This window comes from Elgaria multicarinata, chromosome 5, assembly GCF_023053635.1.
Source record: "Elgaria multicarinata webbii isolate HBS135686 ecotype San Diego chromosome 5, rElgMul1.1.pri, whole genome shotgun sequence".
NCBI classification, from domain to species: Eukaryota; Metazoa; Chordata; class Lepidosauria; order Squamata; family Anguidae; genus Elgaria; species Elgaria multicarinata.
In genome coordinates, this window is record NC_086175.1 from 125,223,035 (window position 1) to 125,241,335 (window position 18,301).

At 46.5% G+C, this 18,301-nt stretch overlaps 1 protein-coding gene across 2 annotated transcripts in view; it reads left to right on the forward strand.

Annotated features, from left to right (window-relative positions):
• GRM5 (glutamate metabotropic receptor 5) overlaps window positions 1-18,301 on the forward strand; it is a 286,384-nt gene that overhangs the window by 229,112 nt on the left and 38,971 nt on the right. For both annotated transcript variants that reach the window (XM_063127180.1, XM_063127181.1), the window contains exons 5-7: window positions 6,406-6,652; window positions 11,352-11,520; window positions 13,135-13,261. In XM_063127180.1, the coding sequence (XP_062983250.1) occupies window positions 6,406-6,652; window positions 11,352-11,520; window positions 13,135-13,261 (543 nt within the window). The remainder of the gene's footprint in view (window positions 1-6,405; window positions 6,653-11,351; window positions 11,521-13,134; window positions 13,262-18,301) is intronic.

Consider the following 18,301-nt stretch of genomic DNA (forward strand, 5'->3'; position numbering starts at 1 on the left):
GTCCTATTGAACCTGGTGAGGTTTACTTCTGAGTAGCAGCATGCCATACCCCCGCCTGGTCTTTCACAATCTCTTCGCCACCCTGTGAAAGAGGCAGTCATTTTTCTGCTTCTTTCACAGGGATGTTGAGAATTTCAGATAAATGTCCTAGCATGCAGGGCTTAATCGAGGTCACAAGGCAACCAAGGTTGTTTGTACATATGCGTGTGTGCTCTCTTTTTCCACTGAGGTCCCATTCTCCTGTGCTTTTGCACCCTCCCCACCTGCTTGTGCTTTCTGAAAAGGACTTAGGCCACAGCTAGACCTAAGGTTTATCCTGGGATCGTCCAGGGTTCACCCCTGCCTGAGCACTGTATCCCTTGTGTGTCACCTAGATGAACAGGTTTGACCCCTGGATGATCCAGGGATAACCCTTAGGTCTAGCTATGGCCTTAGCCAACATTTCCTCTTTGGGGACGTTCTGTGAGTGCTGCTTACTCAGTGCCTGAAAGTTGAGAGAGGTTTCAAAAAGTACCTGAGCTTTTAAAAATTCAAATGCACAAGAAACAGAAATGCAGAGATTTGCCCATCCCTTGGCGGTGGTTTCTCCTTCACTGGAGGATTTCAAAAAGAAGCTGAACATTTGCTTGTTGGGCATGAGGGTGACCATATGAAAAGGAGGACGGGGCTTCTGTATCTTTAACAGTTGTATTGAAAAGGGTGTCATTTGTATGTATACAGCACCTGGTGAAATTCCCAATGGTTAAAGCTGCAGGAGCCCTGCCCTCTTTTAAATCTGGTCACTCTAGTATAGCCCCTGCAGCTTTAACTGTTGTGATGAAGAGGGAATTTCACCAGGTGCTGCATTGCATACAAATGACACCTACTGAAATTCCCTTTTCTATGCAACTGTTAAAGATGCAGGAGCCCTGTCCTCCTTTCCATAGGGTCACCCTATTGAGGATGCTCTATCTCTGGATTTCCTGCATTGAGAAGGGGGTGGACCCAATGGGCTGCAAGGCCCCCTCCAACCCTGTGACGCTGTACCTTTAAATAGTCGTGTGGCAGAGCGATGATTGACGTGTGCAGACTTTCAACAGCAGCAGCATTTCAACAATCCCACAGCTGCCCGCCTTCTCCTAAATAAATAAATAAATAAATAGTTCGTAATGTGCGTAACTTTGGCTTTGCAGAAATTTGTGGGAGGACGTTGGCTCCATGGAACATTGCGGTACTCTCATGGCTTGTCTATGGGGTGTTGGGGAGGAGGTGTTGGATCTGAATTGATGAGATGCTACTTCTGTCTACGCAAGCCGGTTTTTCATTGTGGAGCTGCTGCAAGGACACGTTCAGTTCCTGACACTTTTGCTAGTTTGAAAAAGTACTGCAGCAAATCCACTCTTTGCGGTCTTCTGTAAAACATGTTCATGGGCTTGAAGAAAAGGGGGGAACCTCTTGGGGGAACAGTATGGCCTTCTGCAACAACAACAGCAGCAACAACAACCTAAAAAGACAGGCCCTGTGTGCTGCAGTGATCTTGTATTTCATAGGGCACAATCCAACAGGGTGCTTACGTCCCCATCAATTCCCTTGCGCTCTGCCAATTCTGTTGTGCGAGCAGCACCTACCGCTTGCGCAACAGTGAATTGGTGCGTCTGGGGCAACCCAGAATGAGCACAAAAATGCTAGTTTCCAGAAGGTTGCAGGTTGGTGGAGCTCACATATGGGAGCTCCGTCGACCTGCCTCCTTCCTGATATGAGCATTTCCACTCATCTGGGGGCTTCCCCTAAGAAGCATTAAATCTCTCTTGCGTAAGTGGTGGGTCCCACCCACGCAATGGAATTGGTAGGACCCACCACTTGCCGGAGGGTATCGATGGGGCAGAAAGGAATGGGGGGGGCATAAGGGCCCCTTCAGATTCTGCCAGGTGAATCATAGAGTTGGAAAGTACCTGCGAGATCTATCTAGTTCAACCTGTTGCTCAATGCAGGCTCTGGACTGCAGGGCACAGCCACAGCCAGTCAGATGGCCACCCAGCCTCTGCTAAAATACCTCCAGTGAAGAGAAAACCAACCATATCCTGAAGCAGCCTGCTGTACTACCTCGTCTGGGTTCTAATTATGTTATTTATTTATTGCATTTGCATTTGTACACCGCTGGGCGGTTCATGTAAGAGAAAAACACTTAAAAACAATATACCAAAATTAAAAACCACAGCAATATGCAAAATGCACATACCTTTAAAACCACTATAACAACTTGTTGAAAGTTCTACTCGCATTCAAGCGAACACAAGTAGAACTCCCTTTCGGACTTTGTCAACTCGACCTGGCAGAGTATGAACTGATGGGAAGGGGCCAATGTGCATGGCTCCATTGCTCTACTCATTTTAAGCCCTCACATATTCAGGTGAATGGCTGAATGGAGCTTATTACTTCCCTTGATCTGGACACTATGCTAATTTATTTATTTATTTATTTATTATAGTTATATACCGCCCCATAGCCGAAGCTCTCTGGGCGGTTTACAACAGTTAAAAATGGTAAACATAAAAAAGTATACAAAATTTAAAAAACCAAAAGAAACATAAAAACAACAGTATAAAAACAACAGTATCCAATTTAAAACATGCTTCTGTTAATTTAGTCCAAGATTGTGTTTGATTCCATAATTACTACCGTATTTCTTCTATTGTAAGACGCCGTCGATTGTAAGACGCACACTAATTTCAGTACCACCAACAGAAAAAAAAACCCTAAGACACGCCCGCGATTCTAAGGCGCACCCCATTTTTAGAGATGTTTATATGGGGGGGGGGGGGAGTGTGTCTTAGAATTGAAGAAATAGGGTACATCACAGTGCTAGCTCATATCCACTTTGTGATCCACTAAGACACCTGTTCACGTGTAGTGCTACATAAGAATACAACAAGAGCCCTGCTGGATCAGACCAAGGGTCCATCAAGTCCAGCACTCTGTTCACACAGTGGCCAACCAGCCATCGGCCAGGGATGAACAAGCAGGACATGGTGCAACAGCACTCTCCCACCAAGCTACGCTTGTGTCTTTGGGGTTTTTTTGTACCTAATTGTAAAAATTGTGTTTATTTTTGTTGAATCTCATCTTGCTAGATTTGGCCCAGTGTTCCAGCCCATGTAAATCTTTTTGAATCTTGATCCTGTCTTCTATGGTGGTGACTAGGGACTGGCAGACTCACCTCCACGTACTCGTTGTGGGGGCCGGCTGAGTCATCCTCACTGACTGCCCAGGTGGCTTCTTGGCATAACAAAAAAACCACGACCCTGCCTTCCCCCACCCCCCACCAATCCTCTGATGTCCGCTCCTTTGATACAAATCAGTGCTAAGTTCCTCCCTGTGATCTAACACATCAGTATTGTAAATTGTGTGAGGCTTTCCCCACAGGCATCTGGCTTAACTTCCTTCACTTAATTGAGTAAATTATAGCAACACCACACACTAGATCCCTCCTGTTTTGCTCTTATGTCATATTTATTTATTTATTTATTTATTTATTTATTTATTTATTTATATTTAAAATATTTTTAAAACAGCCTTCATCCAAAGGATGCCAGGGTGGAAAGACTCTAAAACATACTATAAATTTGAGACCAACAGCAACGCATCACACACACACACACACACACACACACACACACACACACACACACATATATATATATATATATATATATGCATAAAAACAGAAAGAGGTGAACAAAATTATCCATGGTGTGGAGAAAGTAGATAGGAAGGCATTTTTCTCCCTCTCCCATAGTATTAGAACCTGGGGTCATCCCATGAAGATGATTGGTGGGCGATTCGGGACTGATAAAAGGAAGGACTTCTTCACACAGTGAATAATTCAGCTATGGAATTCACTACCACAAGTTGTAGTGAGGGCCACCAATTTTCATGGCTTTAAAAGGGGGTTATACAAATTACGGGAGGAGAAGGTTATCAACGGCTACTAGTTCAGATGGAGATGTATGCTACCTCTAGAAGGAGAGGCAGTCACCCTATGTACACCACTTGCTGGGGGAAATGGGCAGGAGGGTGCTGTTGCACTCGTGTCCTGCTTTCGGGTTCCTGGTCAACAGCTGGGGGGAGTCTACACACTGTTCCGAAGGCACCCAGAAGCCACTTGAGGGCGCCCCGAAAACGCTAGTGTACTATGTACCTTAATCGTCCCCAGAAGAGGTGGAGGAGGAGGCGTGCTTCGGCGTTCCGAAGGGCGAGGAAAGGGGGGGGGCGGCGGCTTCTTCCATAGTTTGCCTCTCCAAGGAGTTTGCCTCTCCAAGGATCGCGCGCGGGGGAGATCCCCAGCCACACCAAGTGGCTGCGTGGAAGGGGGTGGCAGAGGAAGCAGGCTGGAGACACGCGCGCACACACACACACACACACACGGACACACGAGGCAAACTGTTGCTGGCAGCGGAGGGCGAAGGGGAGGAAGAGGCGGTGGCGGCGCGAGTTGCGTCCCGGCCTTTCCCGCGGGGAGGGATTTCTCTCTCTCTCTCTCTCTCTCTCTCTCTCTCTCTCCTGTCTTCCTTTGAATTCCGCGATCCATTGTCCTCCTCGCTCTCGCTCAGGGCTGCTCAGGCGACACACACACACACACACACACACACACCTCCTCCTCCGCCTCTTCTGGGGACGATTAAGGTACATACTACACAAGCGTTTTCAGGGCGCCCTCAAGTGGCTTTGGGGCGCCTTCGGAACGGTGTGTAGACTTCCCCTGGTTGGCCACTGTGTGAACAGAATGCTGGTCCCCATCCTTCCAGAGGGATGGGGCATCTCAAATGTTGTTGTATTCCTGCAAACCTGGGGTTACCTCAAGTCTGCCGATTCCTCCCTCTTGGGTGTGGGTGGTATGATGTGGGCTACATCTCTGTGAGCCTGGGAAGACTTCAATCAGAAACGGAGAGAAGGAGAAAACATCCACTTTCCCCTCCAAGATTTCACTTCCAGAAAACCCAACAAAGCTGCTGACCCTTGAAGAATTGTCTATTTGCTTTTATTCTCACTTTTTTGTACTTTGTATCCCTTGATGTGGAGCGGTTTATCCATTCTATAATCAATAGTAAGTAAATCAGTCGCTCGACCAATAAGAGTGGCAGCTCTAAGGAACTGACAAAAAATTATAACAAGGGCTCCACAAAAGGCAACATTAGAGACAGTGGTTTCCTGAGGAAAGGTTCATCCCTGGTAAATAAGGTAGCTGGAACATACGGGGATCCAGCATAAATTGATGCGGGGTTACATCAAGCTATTTTTTTCAGGTTGACCGTAGGGCTTGAATAGCTTCTTTGGCCAAACAAAACACAACACTTTCCTTTCCAGCTGAACACTATTCATGAACTTCCAGTGGGAGGTGTGGGTGAGTTCCATTTGGAATTACTTCTAGTGGCCTTTGTCCCTAAAAGGTCCTTGTGTACTAAGCAGCTCCCACAGTTTTCAACAGAAATGGGTTGTGCTCAACAGCTTTCAAGCCATGGCATGGCGCAACTTCAAAAACGCGTGCTTTGACATTGGCCTGCTACTCCGGCAATCTCACAACATTTCGTCGTCATGGTAATATTTTTGGTGGCAGGGAAATTTCTTGGTTCTTCGCAGCTAATATGCCAGGGAACATTTTCTTCCAACTGTTCTTTTTAACTAACATCTTTGTTGAGATGCCAGCAACTTGGTTTGCAGCCACTTATCGACGAAACCCGTGGGATGACTTCCGTGAAAATAACGGTGGCTTTGTTGCTGACCTGATGGAAGAGTGAATGTTCATATCTGGACTCAAAGAAAACCTGCAGCATTATATATATATATATATATATATATATATATATATATATATATATATATATATATATCAACCCTCCTTTGGCACTTTGGACCTCATTGCTCAGTATCGTACTTTTCCAGCTTTTCTGCAGGCACCCAGAAAAACTGGGTGCGAGGCTGAGCAGGCATTCATTGAACTCCCCCTCCCAGCCACTCCCCTCCCTCCACTCCCATCTTCCAATCTGTGGGACTTACCTGAGGCTTGCGTACATGCCAGCAAGCCACTTGACCTCCTCTCTGAGGTCACCCTCTCCCAGCCACTCCCTCCCATTCCCAGCCACTCCAATCTGTGTTTATATATCCTGTTGCTTAGCCACACAAAGTTCTTCTCATAGCTTGGAATCTCCAGCGTACAAAGTTCTTCTCATAGTTCGGAACCTCCAGCATGCCATAGCTTGGAACCTGTGTACCACACATTGCCATGCATCTCCTTAGCATTTTATATATATTGATAATCCAAAATTCCAAAAAAGGGTTGAGAGAGACTATAATTAATATACAATTGAATGTATATTTTGTTAACTTGAAAATGCTGACAATTACAAAACATGTAATTTCTCTCAACAGGTAATTTGACCTTAGAGATGCAACATGTCCAAGATTCTAAGATGGGGTTTGTGATTAATGCAATATACTCCATGGCATATGGCCTCCATAACATGCAGGTGGCATTGTGCCCAGGCTACGCAGGTCTTTGTGATGCCATGAAACCGATTGATGGACGGAAACTTTTGGATTCTCTTATGAAGGCCAACTTCACTGGGGTTTCTGGGGACATGATCACATTTGACGAAAACGGAGACTCACCAGGACGGTAACGTAAATATTTAATCGATCCAGAAAACATGGAATGCATTATCTTGTTAATTATTCAAAGTTTTAATCATAGCCATTGGAGTTTATGGGTTGGATTTAGACTTAGTCATCCTAAGAGGATATCCATGGTAATCAGTTGTAAATATTTCAAAAAGCATTACAAGAACCAAAAAGAGAGAGAGAGAGAGAGATTGCGGAGCTAGAAAAGATGCAGAAAAGGGCAAAAAAATGGTCAAAGAGCTGAAGCAAGGAAAGGTTACAATGTTTGGGGCTGTATAAAATTATGTGTACTGTGGAAAGATAGTTTTCCCCCCTCTCATAGTATTAGAATCCATGGTCGTCCAATGAAGCTGGCAGTAGGAGATTCAAGACAGATAAAATGAAATACCTTTTCAAACAGGTACATAGGTAAACTAGGGTATTTGTTACCATTGGATGTAGTGATGGCCACCAACCTGGACGGCGTCAAAATGTATATCACGGACCAACAGCACACTGTTCCATGCATGGGAAAGAAAACAGGCAAAATAGTGTGTTTGCACTTGCTTTTGCTCTTACCTTCCTGTGCTTTTTCCATGGCCGCCAAGTGGAAATCTTTATTTCTCTGGCTGTCTCCACCAAACCAGACTTAAAAATCTGTAGATCTCAGATATCTGCTTTTGATGGTGTGAATTTTGGCTAATAGGTACGGAGCGGGCATCCCAAAAAGGAGTCAGAAAATTTCAAATAACAGTGCTTATAATTTTAATGAAGAAAAATGTCAATAGGATATATTTTTTTTAAAAAAATCTGAATAGATGTACACACACACAGCACATACAACCTTATGAGCAATAGGGCTATATAACAACCAAGCTCACTGGACTGTGTATTTATTTATGTATTTATTTCATTTATATACTACCCCATAGCCGAAGCTCTCTGGGCGGTTTATAAAAGTTAAAAACAGTGAACATTAAAAACAAATATATAAAAATGTAAAACCATCAAAAGCATAAAAACAACAATGTCCATTTAAAACAACTATTCTGGGGTCATTTTAAAAAAAAACAGCATATGTTGTTAACCGCCTGGGAGAAGAGAAAAGTCTTGACCTGGCACTGAAAAGATAACAATGTTGGTGCCAGGCAAGCCTCTTTGGGGAGATCATTCCAAAATTGGGGGGGGCCACCACTGAAAAAGCCCTCTCCCTTGTTGCCATCCTCTGAGCTTCCCTCGGAATAGGCACTCGGAGGAGGACCTTAGATGTTGAGCGTAGTGTACGGGTAGGTTCTTCCAGGTTTCTTATCTTACTGTTATTGGTCCAGTTCTCCAGTTACAGGAGCTATGACTCTTCTTCCAAGGGTTTGTCTTGATGAGGGGAAAGCCCCAGGATGGATCCACAGTGGCGCTGTGTCATTTATATGATGCATCAGCTATCGCGAAGCCATCCCAGGGCATTCCCCCGAAGCTCCAGTTTAAAAAATTCAGGGACTTACTCTGACTTTTTGCTGTGAGCAAGGCGTCAACGCGCATTTGCCATCTGTCACCTTGCTCCAGCCAATGGCGACCCCTGATTGGCCATCAACAGCCAAGACAGGGAGGAGGGGTTGGGCTGAATGGCCGCTGGAACGCCTCCTCACCCTGCGACCGCAACAATGAACAAATAGGGCTGGCAGGGCCCTGTTTGATCACTCTCCAATTGGCTGAAGGTCCATCCCTTGTCCGGTGGAGATGTTCTGCTCATTGCTGGCATGCAGACCTTGAGGGTGCCACTGGCAAGGGGGTAATGGAGCACCTAGCAGAAATGGTTTCATCAATTCCTGTTTTCCTGCAGCGTAGGCAGATCTTGCCCTGGTGGCTTGAGAAGACGCAGCAATGCAGCTCCCCCTTCCCATTGATATAAACCCCCACCTTTCTCCTTCACTTGGTGTCAACGCGAAGGAGTACAAATGCAGGAGTCTGAGGGCTTTCGGTGCCAATGCGCTGCCATCAACGCAGTCCCCACACCATCCAGATCTCTAAAGGAGCTATCCAGGATGACGCAGCTATTTTGGAAACTGGTTTCAGAACCTTGGCTAGCTCCTTTAGAGTTCCGTCTGGACCTGACCGAAACCCGGAATAGATTCAAAGCCCTCCTGAAATTGGAGCCACCAGCCTCCGCTGGATCGAGCTGACCGGCTTTTCCAGAGAGTCCCCAGATGCATAAATCATACTTATGTGTTTTGGAAATTGAATATGAATTAGTTGGTTGACAGAGAACCTCTGTCAGTAAATGCTTCGGAGCACTTCAAGAGGACATCAAAGCCTTAAGCTTCTTCCTTGGCAGGCAGTCAAAGAAATTCTCCACTCATCTCAGCCTTTCTTTCTTTCTTTCTTTCTGTGATGAATGCCCCGGAGAAGGTCTCACCTCTATCATATTATTCTCCTTCTGGGCTCCAGACAATCAACTCCTCCAAGTTTCGGCTGAGCTAGCTCCCTCTTCGTTTTCAAAGGATGGGGGAGACAAAGGCTTTCAAGTGAAATTCACTTACACCACCTAATACACTGAGTCTCAGTTTGTGAGGCAAATGGTTACCAAACTACAGCTCTAGCGACAGCCACTTCAACCCCCAGTCATCTGAAAGGGTTGTGCATTCAAATTGCACTTTTAATGAACTCTTGTAAACGCCTGTGGTCTCCGAAGCGTATAGAAGGCCTGGGCAGCTCCGTGCAAGCGAGAAAGTCATGGTGGCTCTTAGCCAAGATGGTCAGGCAGCTCAAACCGTGGCTCAGTGGGATAGAGCACCTACTTTGCACGCAGAAGGTCCCCAGTTTGATCCCTGGCTTCTCCAGGTAAAGTGAGGAAAATATCCTGACTGAAACCCTGGAGAACTGCTGCCAGTCAGTGTTGACAATACTGGGCAAGATGGGCCAATGGTGTGACACAGTATAAGGCAGCTTCCTATCTCCTCCTATCTTGTGGTCAGAGCTGGATTAAACTGAATAAAGTGATTAGGAAGGCTCGTGGGTGCCGTGCATGGGTTCACAATGCCGTGGCCTCCTTCATACCTGATTATGCTTTGCCTGAGCCCAAGCAGTGAGTCAACTTGGCCAAGACAACTGGACAGATAGATTCAGGGGATCTCCAAGCTCACATTGGTATTGGACTGAGGTGGGCAACTGTGGCCTTCCAGATGTTGTAGGGCTGCAACTCCCATCAGCCCTGGATAACACAGCCAAGGGTGAGAGACCATTGGATTTGCAATCCAACAACATCTGGAAGGTCACAAGTTGCTACAGGGATGCTGGAATCCGCTTGGTGTGCTTACTGAGGCCGAGCAATACCTAGCCTTACAAAATGGCAACTCCGTGGAATACCAGTAAATACATTTTAATCCCTACCGACTGCATTTTCAATGAATGGAAGTCCCCAGACTCACAGGCTTCTGATCATACAGTACAGGGTGGGATGAGTGGCAAAGGCAGTCTTCATTGCCCATCCTCCCATCCTGCATTATTTTGCTAGATGGGCTTTTTGCCCATCTAGCTGGGGAGCTTCAGAGGGGGAGGGAAGGAGGCTGGTGAGGTCTCAGGATAGTTCATATCTTTGTCTCTCCATCCTCCTACCCTCCCCAACCACCAACCCTCCTTTCCCCCTCTGTGGCTCACTTTTCCAACCTCAGAGGGCAGCTGACATGGTTCTTTCCATGCTGGGAGTGAGGCAGAGGAGGATTGGAGTGAATTTCTGATTTCCCCCTCCTGAGGTCAGAGTACTATCTCTGACCTCGGACGGGAGAATTCCCAGTATCCTATGGCCCCTCAGAATCCCCAGTATCATAAGAACATAAGAAGTGCCATGCTGGATCAGACTAAAGGTCCATCTAGTCCAGCACTCTGTTCACACAGTGGCCAACCAGCTGTCAACCAGGAACCCACAAAGCAGGACATGGTGCAACAGCACCCTCCCACCCATGCTCCCTAGCAACTGTTGCACACAGGCTTACTGCCTCGAATACTGGAGGTAGCACATGACCATCAGGGCTAGTAGCCATTGATAGCCTTTGCCTCCAGGAATGTATCCATCCCCCTTTTAAAGCTATCCAAATTGGTGGCCATCACGACATCTTGGGGTAGCGAATTCCATAGTTTAACCATGCACTGTGTGAAGAAGTACTTCTTTTTATTTGTTCTGGATCTCCCACCAATCAGCTTCTTGGCTCCTATGGCTATATTAGTCTAGCACTGCAGTTGTTTCTACTGGAATTTATATCTATCAGTTGGTCCAGAATGCAGCTATAAGGATGTTGTTGGGCAGACGTATATAGGATCATGTTACACCAATCCTACAACAGATGCATTGATGGGCCATTTGCTTCTGGGCACAACTCAGTGTTGGTGATTACTCTGAAAGCCCTATGTAAGTTGAGTCCTGAATATCTGAGGGATCACTTCCTCCCATAGCACCACTGTGTGAACAGAATGCTGAAATAAATGAACCCTTGGTCTGATCCAGCATGGCTCTTCTTACGTTCTTAAATGTAAGCATCATATGCACAGTGTCCAGGAGAACTGAGTTTCATAGTTTGAGCCTGACATCAAGGAACTCTTTTCCGTATTGCAGCCTTTAACTATTAACATCTTTTATTTTATTTTATTTTTAAAAAAATCATGACAAGTGTGCCATCAGCTTTGTGATCAACTCAATGGAGCAATTCCTCTCTTTTTTGTTTGAAAAGGTACGAGATCATGAATTTTAAGAAAATGGGGAAGGACTACTTTGACTATATCAACGTCGGCAGTTGGGACAATGGTGAACTGAAAATGGACGATGACGAGATTTGGTCAAAGAAAAGTTCTGTCCTCAGATCCGTTTGCAGTGAACCTTGTGACAAAGGAGATATCAAGGTAAATAAATGTCCGGAATGTATTTTGTGACTACTACCCGGACCTGGTCCCTAGGAAAATGCTATGTGATGACGTAGCATCTTTCCCAAGGGCATTTCTGATCAATTAAAGGATGCCCCCCACACACATGAACAGCTCCATCTTCCCCCCAGGAATGTCTCTGGGAACAACACAGATGATCATATATCATTGTTCCCAGGTCTAAGGACTAGAAGAGGTGGTGATGGTCACTAGCCCAGAAGGCTTTAAAAAGGATTTCACAAGTTGGAGAGGTCCTGTAGCTCATGGTTTGCGACAGGTTCAAGGCTCAACCCCCGGCATCTCTAAGTAGGGCTGGGAAAGAATCCTGCCTAAAATCCCAGAGAACCACTGCTGCCAGTCAGTGTCGCCAATACTGGGAGCAATGGACCAATGGTCTGACTTGATGTAAAGCAGCTTCCTGTGTTCCTAAATTCATGGAGGATCATAGAATCATAGAAGAGCAGAGCTGGAAGGGGCCTACAAGGCCATCGAGTCCAACCCCCTGCTCAATGCAGGAATCCACCCTAAAGCATCCCTGACAGATGGTTGCCCAGCTGCCTCTTGAATCACTCTAGTGTGGGAGAGCCCACGACCTCCCTAGGTAACTGGTTCCATTGTCGTACTGCTCTAACAGTCAGGAAGTTTTTCCTGATGTCCAGCTGGAATCTGGCTTCCTTTAATTGAGCCTGTTATTCTGCGTCCTGCACTCTGGCAGGATCGAGAAGAGATCCTCCCAGATCTTATTTGATTAGCTATAGTGATGTGGTGGGACTTGTAAAAAGAGGACTTGCTATACCATTCCCCATGGTTCCTGGTAGACCCAACTCCAGGTTTGGAGTGGGGGGCTGGAGAAGCTGTCCATCACTGGGGGTCCTTCTGGCATATTCGTTCATGGGTGGGTGCCTTGCTCGTCCATTATGACGTCTCTGGCAGAATGAATAGAGCTTTGGGCCACATGCCAGCTGGTCAGTTATGCCACCCCCATGCCAGAACAAGACATTTTGCTGCCTGGGACAAAGGCCAAGACTGGGGGCCCTCCCATTCCACATACAAAAGCTGACTCAAGGTGTTGAATCTTGCTTCAGCACAGGCAATGGGGATGCAGAACAGGCCACATGGCCCAGAGCTCTCTCCTTGCTGCTGCCTCTTACCACCAGAGGCGACGGCTTCAATCTGCCTAATGGAAGGGCCAGCTCTGCATAGGTGGCATCACTGAAATGGCAGAGTCAGGGATTTCAGTTGCACAACCTGGAGGTCCACTCAACACCACGGGCAGGCTGTCACCCCCACCCCCATCCCACCCAAGGCAGCAATCCATGGGACATGCAGATGCTACGTAAGGGTGCAATGTCAAATTATCACAGATAATTGTATTTTGCTAGAGACGGTTGTCAACGAACATGATAAAATATTTTGAGGTGCAGGAGGAGCCAAAAGTGGGCCTCAATTTTGGTGCCTGTTGAAAACGGAACTGGTGAGGGGTTTCAGTTTATGGGAAGCTTTGGCTTGTTCTTTAAAAAATAAATAAATAAGGCAGTGTATGAAGCAAAATGTTTGTTTTTAAGTGTGAATGTTGTCATACGTTCTTCCTAGGTTATCCGCAAAGGAGAAGTCAGTTGCTGCTGGACTTGCACACGATGTAAAGAAAACGAATTTGTCTTTGATGAATACACGTGCAAAGCCTGCGAGCTGGGTTCTTGGCCCAGCCACGACCTCACCGGTAGGTAGATGATGAATTCACAAGTGAGTCTTGCAACAAAATGTTGCAGTGTGGATCAGTGGAGGCTGGTGGCTCCGATTTCGGTGGGATTGTGAATCCAATCTGGGTTTCAGTCGGAACCGGCCAGAACTCTGTAGGAACTGTTCAAAGCGCTGGACCTGTTTTGGTGGATAGGGTTCAGAACTTTAGATGGCTCCTTTAGAATTTTAGTTGGTTCGGACTGTAACCCAGAATGGATTCACAGCCGCACTGGAATCAGAGCCACTAACCTCCACTGGTGTGGAATGTTCCTGTTCAAGGCTCCAGCCAGCCATGCCTGTTTCTAGGATATGCCATTCCATTCCCATTTCTCCTTCATTTTCTGGGTTTCCCCCAGCAACCGGCACTCAGCATTTGGTAGCTGCTGATCAAGCTCAGTAAAGGATTTCATTTCTATAGGGTTTTCTTTTGTACTGCTCCTAACCCAGGATTTCCCTACGAGCCCAATAATACCTCCCCAATGGTGTAGTGGGCCAGGCCTCACAGGGACACAGCCCCGGCACTTTTTGATTTTCAGGGCCGCTGATTTCATTTGCCATATCACCCTCGACTTCCCTCTTCCCTCCTAGCTGAGCTGCCATTCTCCCAGTAGCTGGGGAGGGAAATACATTTTCCCAACAACAATATATTCCCTGTGGTGGTGCAAAGTATTTTGGGGGGTGGCTTGGAATGGGCAATTAAGACCCCTTCACTGTACAACAGACCTGCTCGTGAGAACTGCTAGAACTGGTTTGTTGATGCAGATCGACACAGCTGCTGGCGTTTTGGGACTCTCCTTTGGAGGCGTGGCTATGGGGACTATCATGATATTATTTATTACATTTATATCCCACCCTTCTTCCATCATGAAACTCAAGGTGGCTACATGTGGTTCTCAGGTGGTCTCCCCTCCAAGGACTGACCAGACCCAGAGCTACTGAGCTTGAGCAAGCTGGTTGCCTCATCAGCCTCCACTTCAGACCATGCCCTGGGACCTCCCACACTTCCAAATTTGCCGCTACACCACTGTGCCTCCCCGTTGCACACAATCAGAGGGCTCATCTACACCAACCAGGATATTCCACTATGAAAGTGGTATGAAAGTGGTATATAAAAGACAGGAGCCACGCAACTGCTTTATTGCGGTATTGAAGTGCACTGACAACTGTTGGAACACATGACACATCTACATCAAGCAGGATATAACACTGTGAAAGTGGTATGAAAGTGGCATATGGCATGTGTCAATGGCCCCCAACAGTTGTCAATGCACTTCAATACTGCTATAAAGCAGTAGTGTGGCTCCTGCCTTTTATATACCGCTTTCATAGTGGAATATCCTGCTTGGTGTAGATGAGCCCAAAGAATGAGTTTGCTATTAGTATATTGGTTATCAAGGCTTGATCATGCCAATGTGCGCCTTTCAATTTCGACAATGGGAGGAGACAGGGCTCAAATATGTCTGACAGGAACATCTTCTAACACAGAAGCTCTTTCCCCTAATCCCAACTATGTGAGAGCTGGTTGAGGGGAAACCAGTTTTCCATCACTCTGTGCCTTTATCGCTCCATTGCATTGCTTAGTCCTGTGATCCTCCTCCTTAAATCTGATTCATCTGCAAACATTTCTAAAACACATTCCAGAGTTTGCTGCAGCATTTAGTTGCGCCAGCAAACCTGCATCATTACTCCCATCATTATTACCGATGTGTGTGTGCAGGCTGAAATAAACACCGCAAATGGCCACCTTGAAATGATTCCACATATGATTGAGTCCATCAGGACTCTTTTTGTGCTGTTCTTTAACTTGTACTTCTGGAACCACATCAACGATCATGACATGATGATGATGATGATGATGATGATGATGATGATGATGATGATGACGATTTTCTGGCAGGGGAGGGCTTTTATGCATAGGGTGGCCATACATCCTTTTTTACAGAGGATGTTCCTAGGGCAACCGAATACAGGGCCAGCATCAGTCGTCAGTATTGTTGGGTGATTCTGAGCCCAGCCCCTGCATTTTGGCCCATTGCCAATGCCTAGAGTCACCTGCCCTTCAACTCTTCCTTATTATCATAGAATCATAGAATAGCAGAGTTGGAAGGGGCCTACAAGGCCAGCGAGTCCAACCCCCTGCTGAATGCAGGAATCCCCCCTAAAGCATGCCTGACAGATGGCTGTCCAGCTGCCTCTTGAAAGCCTCTAGTGTGGGAGAGCCCACCACCTCCCTAGGTAACTGGTTCCATTGTCGTACTGCTCTAACAGTCAGGAAGTTTTTCCTGATGTCCAGCTGGAATCTGGCTTCCTTTAACTTGAGCCCGTTATTCCGTGTCCTGCACTCTAGGAGGATCGAGAAGAGATCTTGGCCCTCCTCTGTGTGACAACCTTTTAAGTATTTGAAGAGTGCTATCATGTCTCCCCTCAATCTTCTCTTCTCCAGGCTAAACATGCCCAGTTCTTTCAGTCTCTCTGCGTAGGGCTTTGTTTCCAGACCCCTGATCATCCTGGTTGCCCTCCTCTGAACACGCTCCAGCTTGTCTGCGTCCTTCTTGAATTGTGGAGCCCAGGACTGGACACAATACTCTAGATGAGGCCTAACCAGGGCCGAATAGAGAGGAACCAGTACCTCACGTGATTTGGAAGCTATACTTCTATTAATGCAGCCCAAAATAGCATTTGCCTTTCTTGCAGCCATATCACACTGTTGGCTCCTATTCAGCTTGCGATCTACAACAGTTGATGTCACCTGTTCGGGCTGAAGGGCATTCCCCCATCTTTCTCCCCCTGCGCTCCCAACCCCTGGAACAGCTCTGGAAACCACACAGATTATCACACAGCATTGTTCCCAGGGCCATTGTAGCACATATTTTTAAAGAAATGGCTAGTGAGGCTGCCGAGCCCAGGAAGCCTCCACTTAAAGCAGTGGTTTAGCTTCTTTTAATGGAAAAAGAAAAATGAGAACAAGAAGAACTCTTGGGTCACTTCATGCAAGTGTAAGGAGCGCTCTCCACCCAAAGATATGGACCCCTTAAACGTCTGAAGTTGAATCCAACCATCTTACTGTGGGATTAGGGCTAGCTATCACTTTTTTTTTATTCTACCAGGCTCATCTTCAAGACCACAGTGTATGCAAACAGGTACATTGTGGTCTTCTTCATGCTGAGAGTAGTTGTATCTATTCGATTTGGCTAGTGTAGATGGGTGTAGAATTTTGTTTCGGTTCACTTCTTATAAGAATCAACGAACCAAGAAACAAAACAATTACAACAGCCTGCGAATGTGGGAGAAAGCAAAGCTGATTCACCCGCCCCTCCTGTAAAATTGACTTTTCATGCCACCCGTTCTAACAGCTGCCTTCTATTCTTGACGCGTGTTAGGAAGGGTCGCGAGCAAAAGAGAAAAGCCCCCGTCGCTGGTGTTTCAAGGCTCGCCCAGCTGTCCTTGAAATGCCCTCACGTTTGATACTGCAGCAGAGCTCCTGCTCCTCCTCCTCCTCCTGCTTGCCACAAGATAAAACTCTTTTCAGGTAACAATAGGAATGCAAGGCTGCGCACAGAAAGCACATTGGGCGCATCTCTCTCCCAGCACTTCCTTCTTAGGACAAGGTTTTAAGAGCTAAAACAGACAACAAGTAGAATCATTTGGTGATGCTACTTGTTACTGGGCTGTAGCATTTCAGACAGCAGCTGGAAGATCAAATGTTGGAAACCTGCCACTACAGGAATCATAGATCATAGAATCGTAGGATAGTAGAGTTGGAAGGGGCCTATAAGGCCATTGTGTCCAACTCCCTGCTCAATGCAGGAATCCACCTTAAAGCATCCCTGACAGATGGTTGTCCAGCTGCCTCTTGAAAGCCCCTAGTGTGGGAGAGCCCACAACCTCCCTAGAGAATTATGTATGCTGTGGGGAAATGGGTAGGGAGGCTTTTTTTAACCTTTCTCATAATGCTAGGACCCAATAGGGTCACCCCATGAAGCTGATTGGTGGGAGATCCGGGAAACATCAAACAAAGTGTTTCCGCACGCAACACTTTGTTAAACGATGGCGGTCGCTACCACAAGATGTAACAATGGCCACCAACTTGAACGGCTTAAAGAGGCATTAAACAAATTCATGCCGGGGATGAGCAAACTCACCCGGAACCAATTCATCAGACGCTCGCCCCACCACTGTTCGCGGGACAACAGGCAAGCTTCTTTTGCAGCTCAGCAAGCTTCAGATGACATTGCAAGCCTGTCCGCCCTCATCCGAAGCCTCCATCGTGCGCAACAATAGATGCTCCAGAAATTACATAATTTCCCTTATTGCCTAAATGGCAGCTGTAAAGGCCCCATTACGCAAGTGTAAAGATGCAAACAGAGTGTTCACGCCTTTACTCTTGCATAAACGGGGCCTTTACAGCGGCCATTTAGGGAACATGGGAAATGTGCCATTTATAGAGCCTCCATTAATGGGGCCTTTATAGCAGCCTTTATGTAATTTCTGGAGCCTCCATGGTTGTGTACAACGGAGGCTCTGGATGAGAGCGGATGGCTGCCAGAAGCTTGCTGGGCTGTGTGACTACAAATGTGCCACAGGTGCTCAAGTGGAAAAAGGCAACTAAAATGATTAAGGGGCTGAAGCATCTCCCCTATGAGGGAAGGTTACATCAACTGGGATTGTTTAGCTTGGAAAAAGGGAGGCTAAGGGGAGACATGATAGAGGTGTACAAAATTATGCATGGTATGGAGAATGTGGACGGGGAGACATTTTTCTCCCTCTCTCAAAATACTAGAACCCGGGGCCATCCCATGAAATTGATTGGTGGGAGATTCAGGACAAATAAAAGGAAATACTTCTTCACACAGTGCACAGTTAAATTATGGAACTCACTAGATGTAATGATGGCCACCAATTTGGATGGCTTTAAAAGGGGGCTGGACAAATTCCTTTAGGAGAAAGCTATCAATGGCTACTAGCCCTGATGGTTGTGTGCTATCTCCATATTCAAGGCAGTAAGCCTTTGTGCACCAGT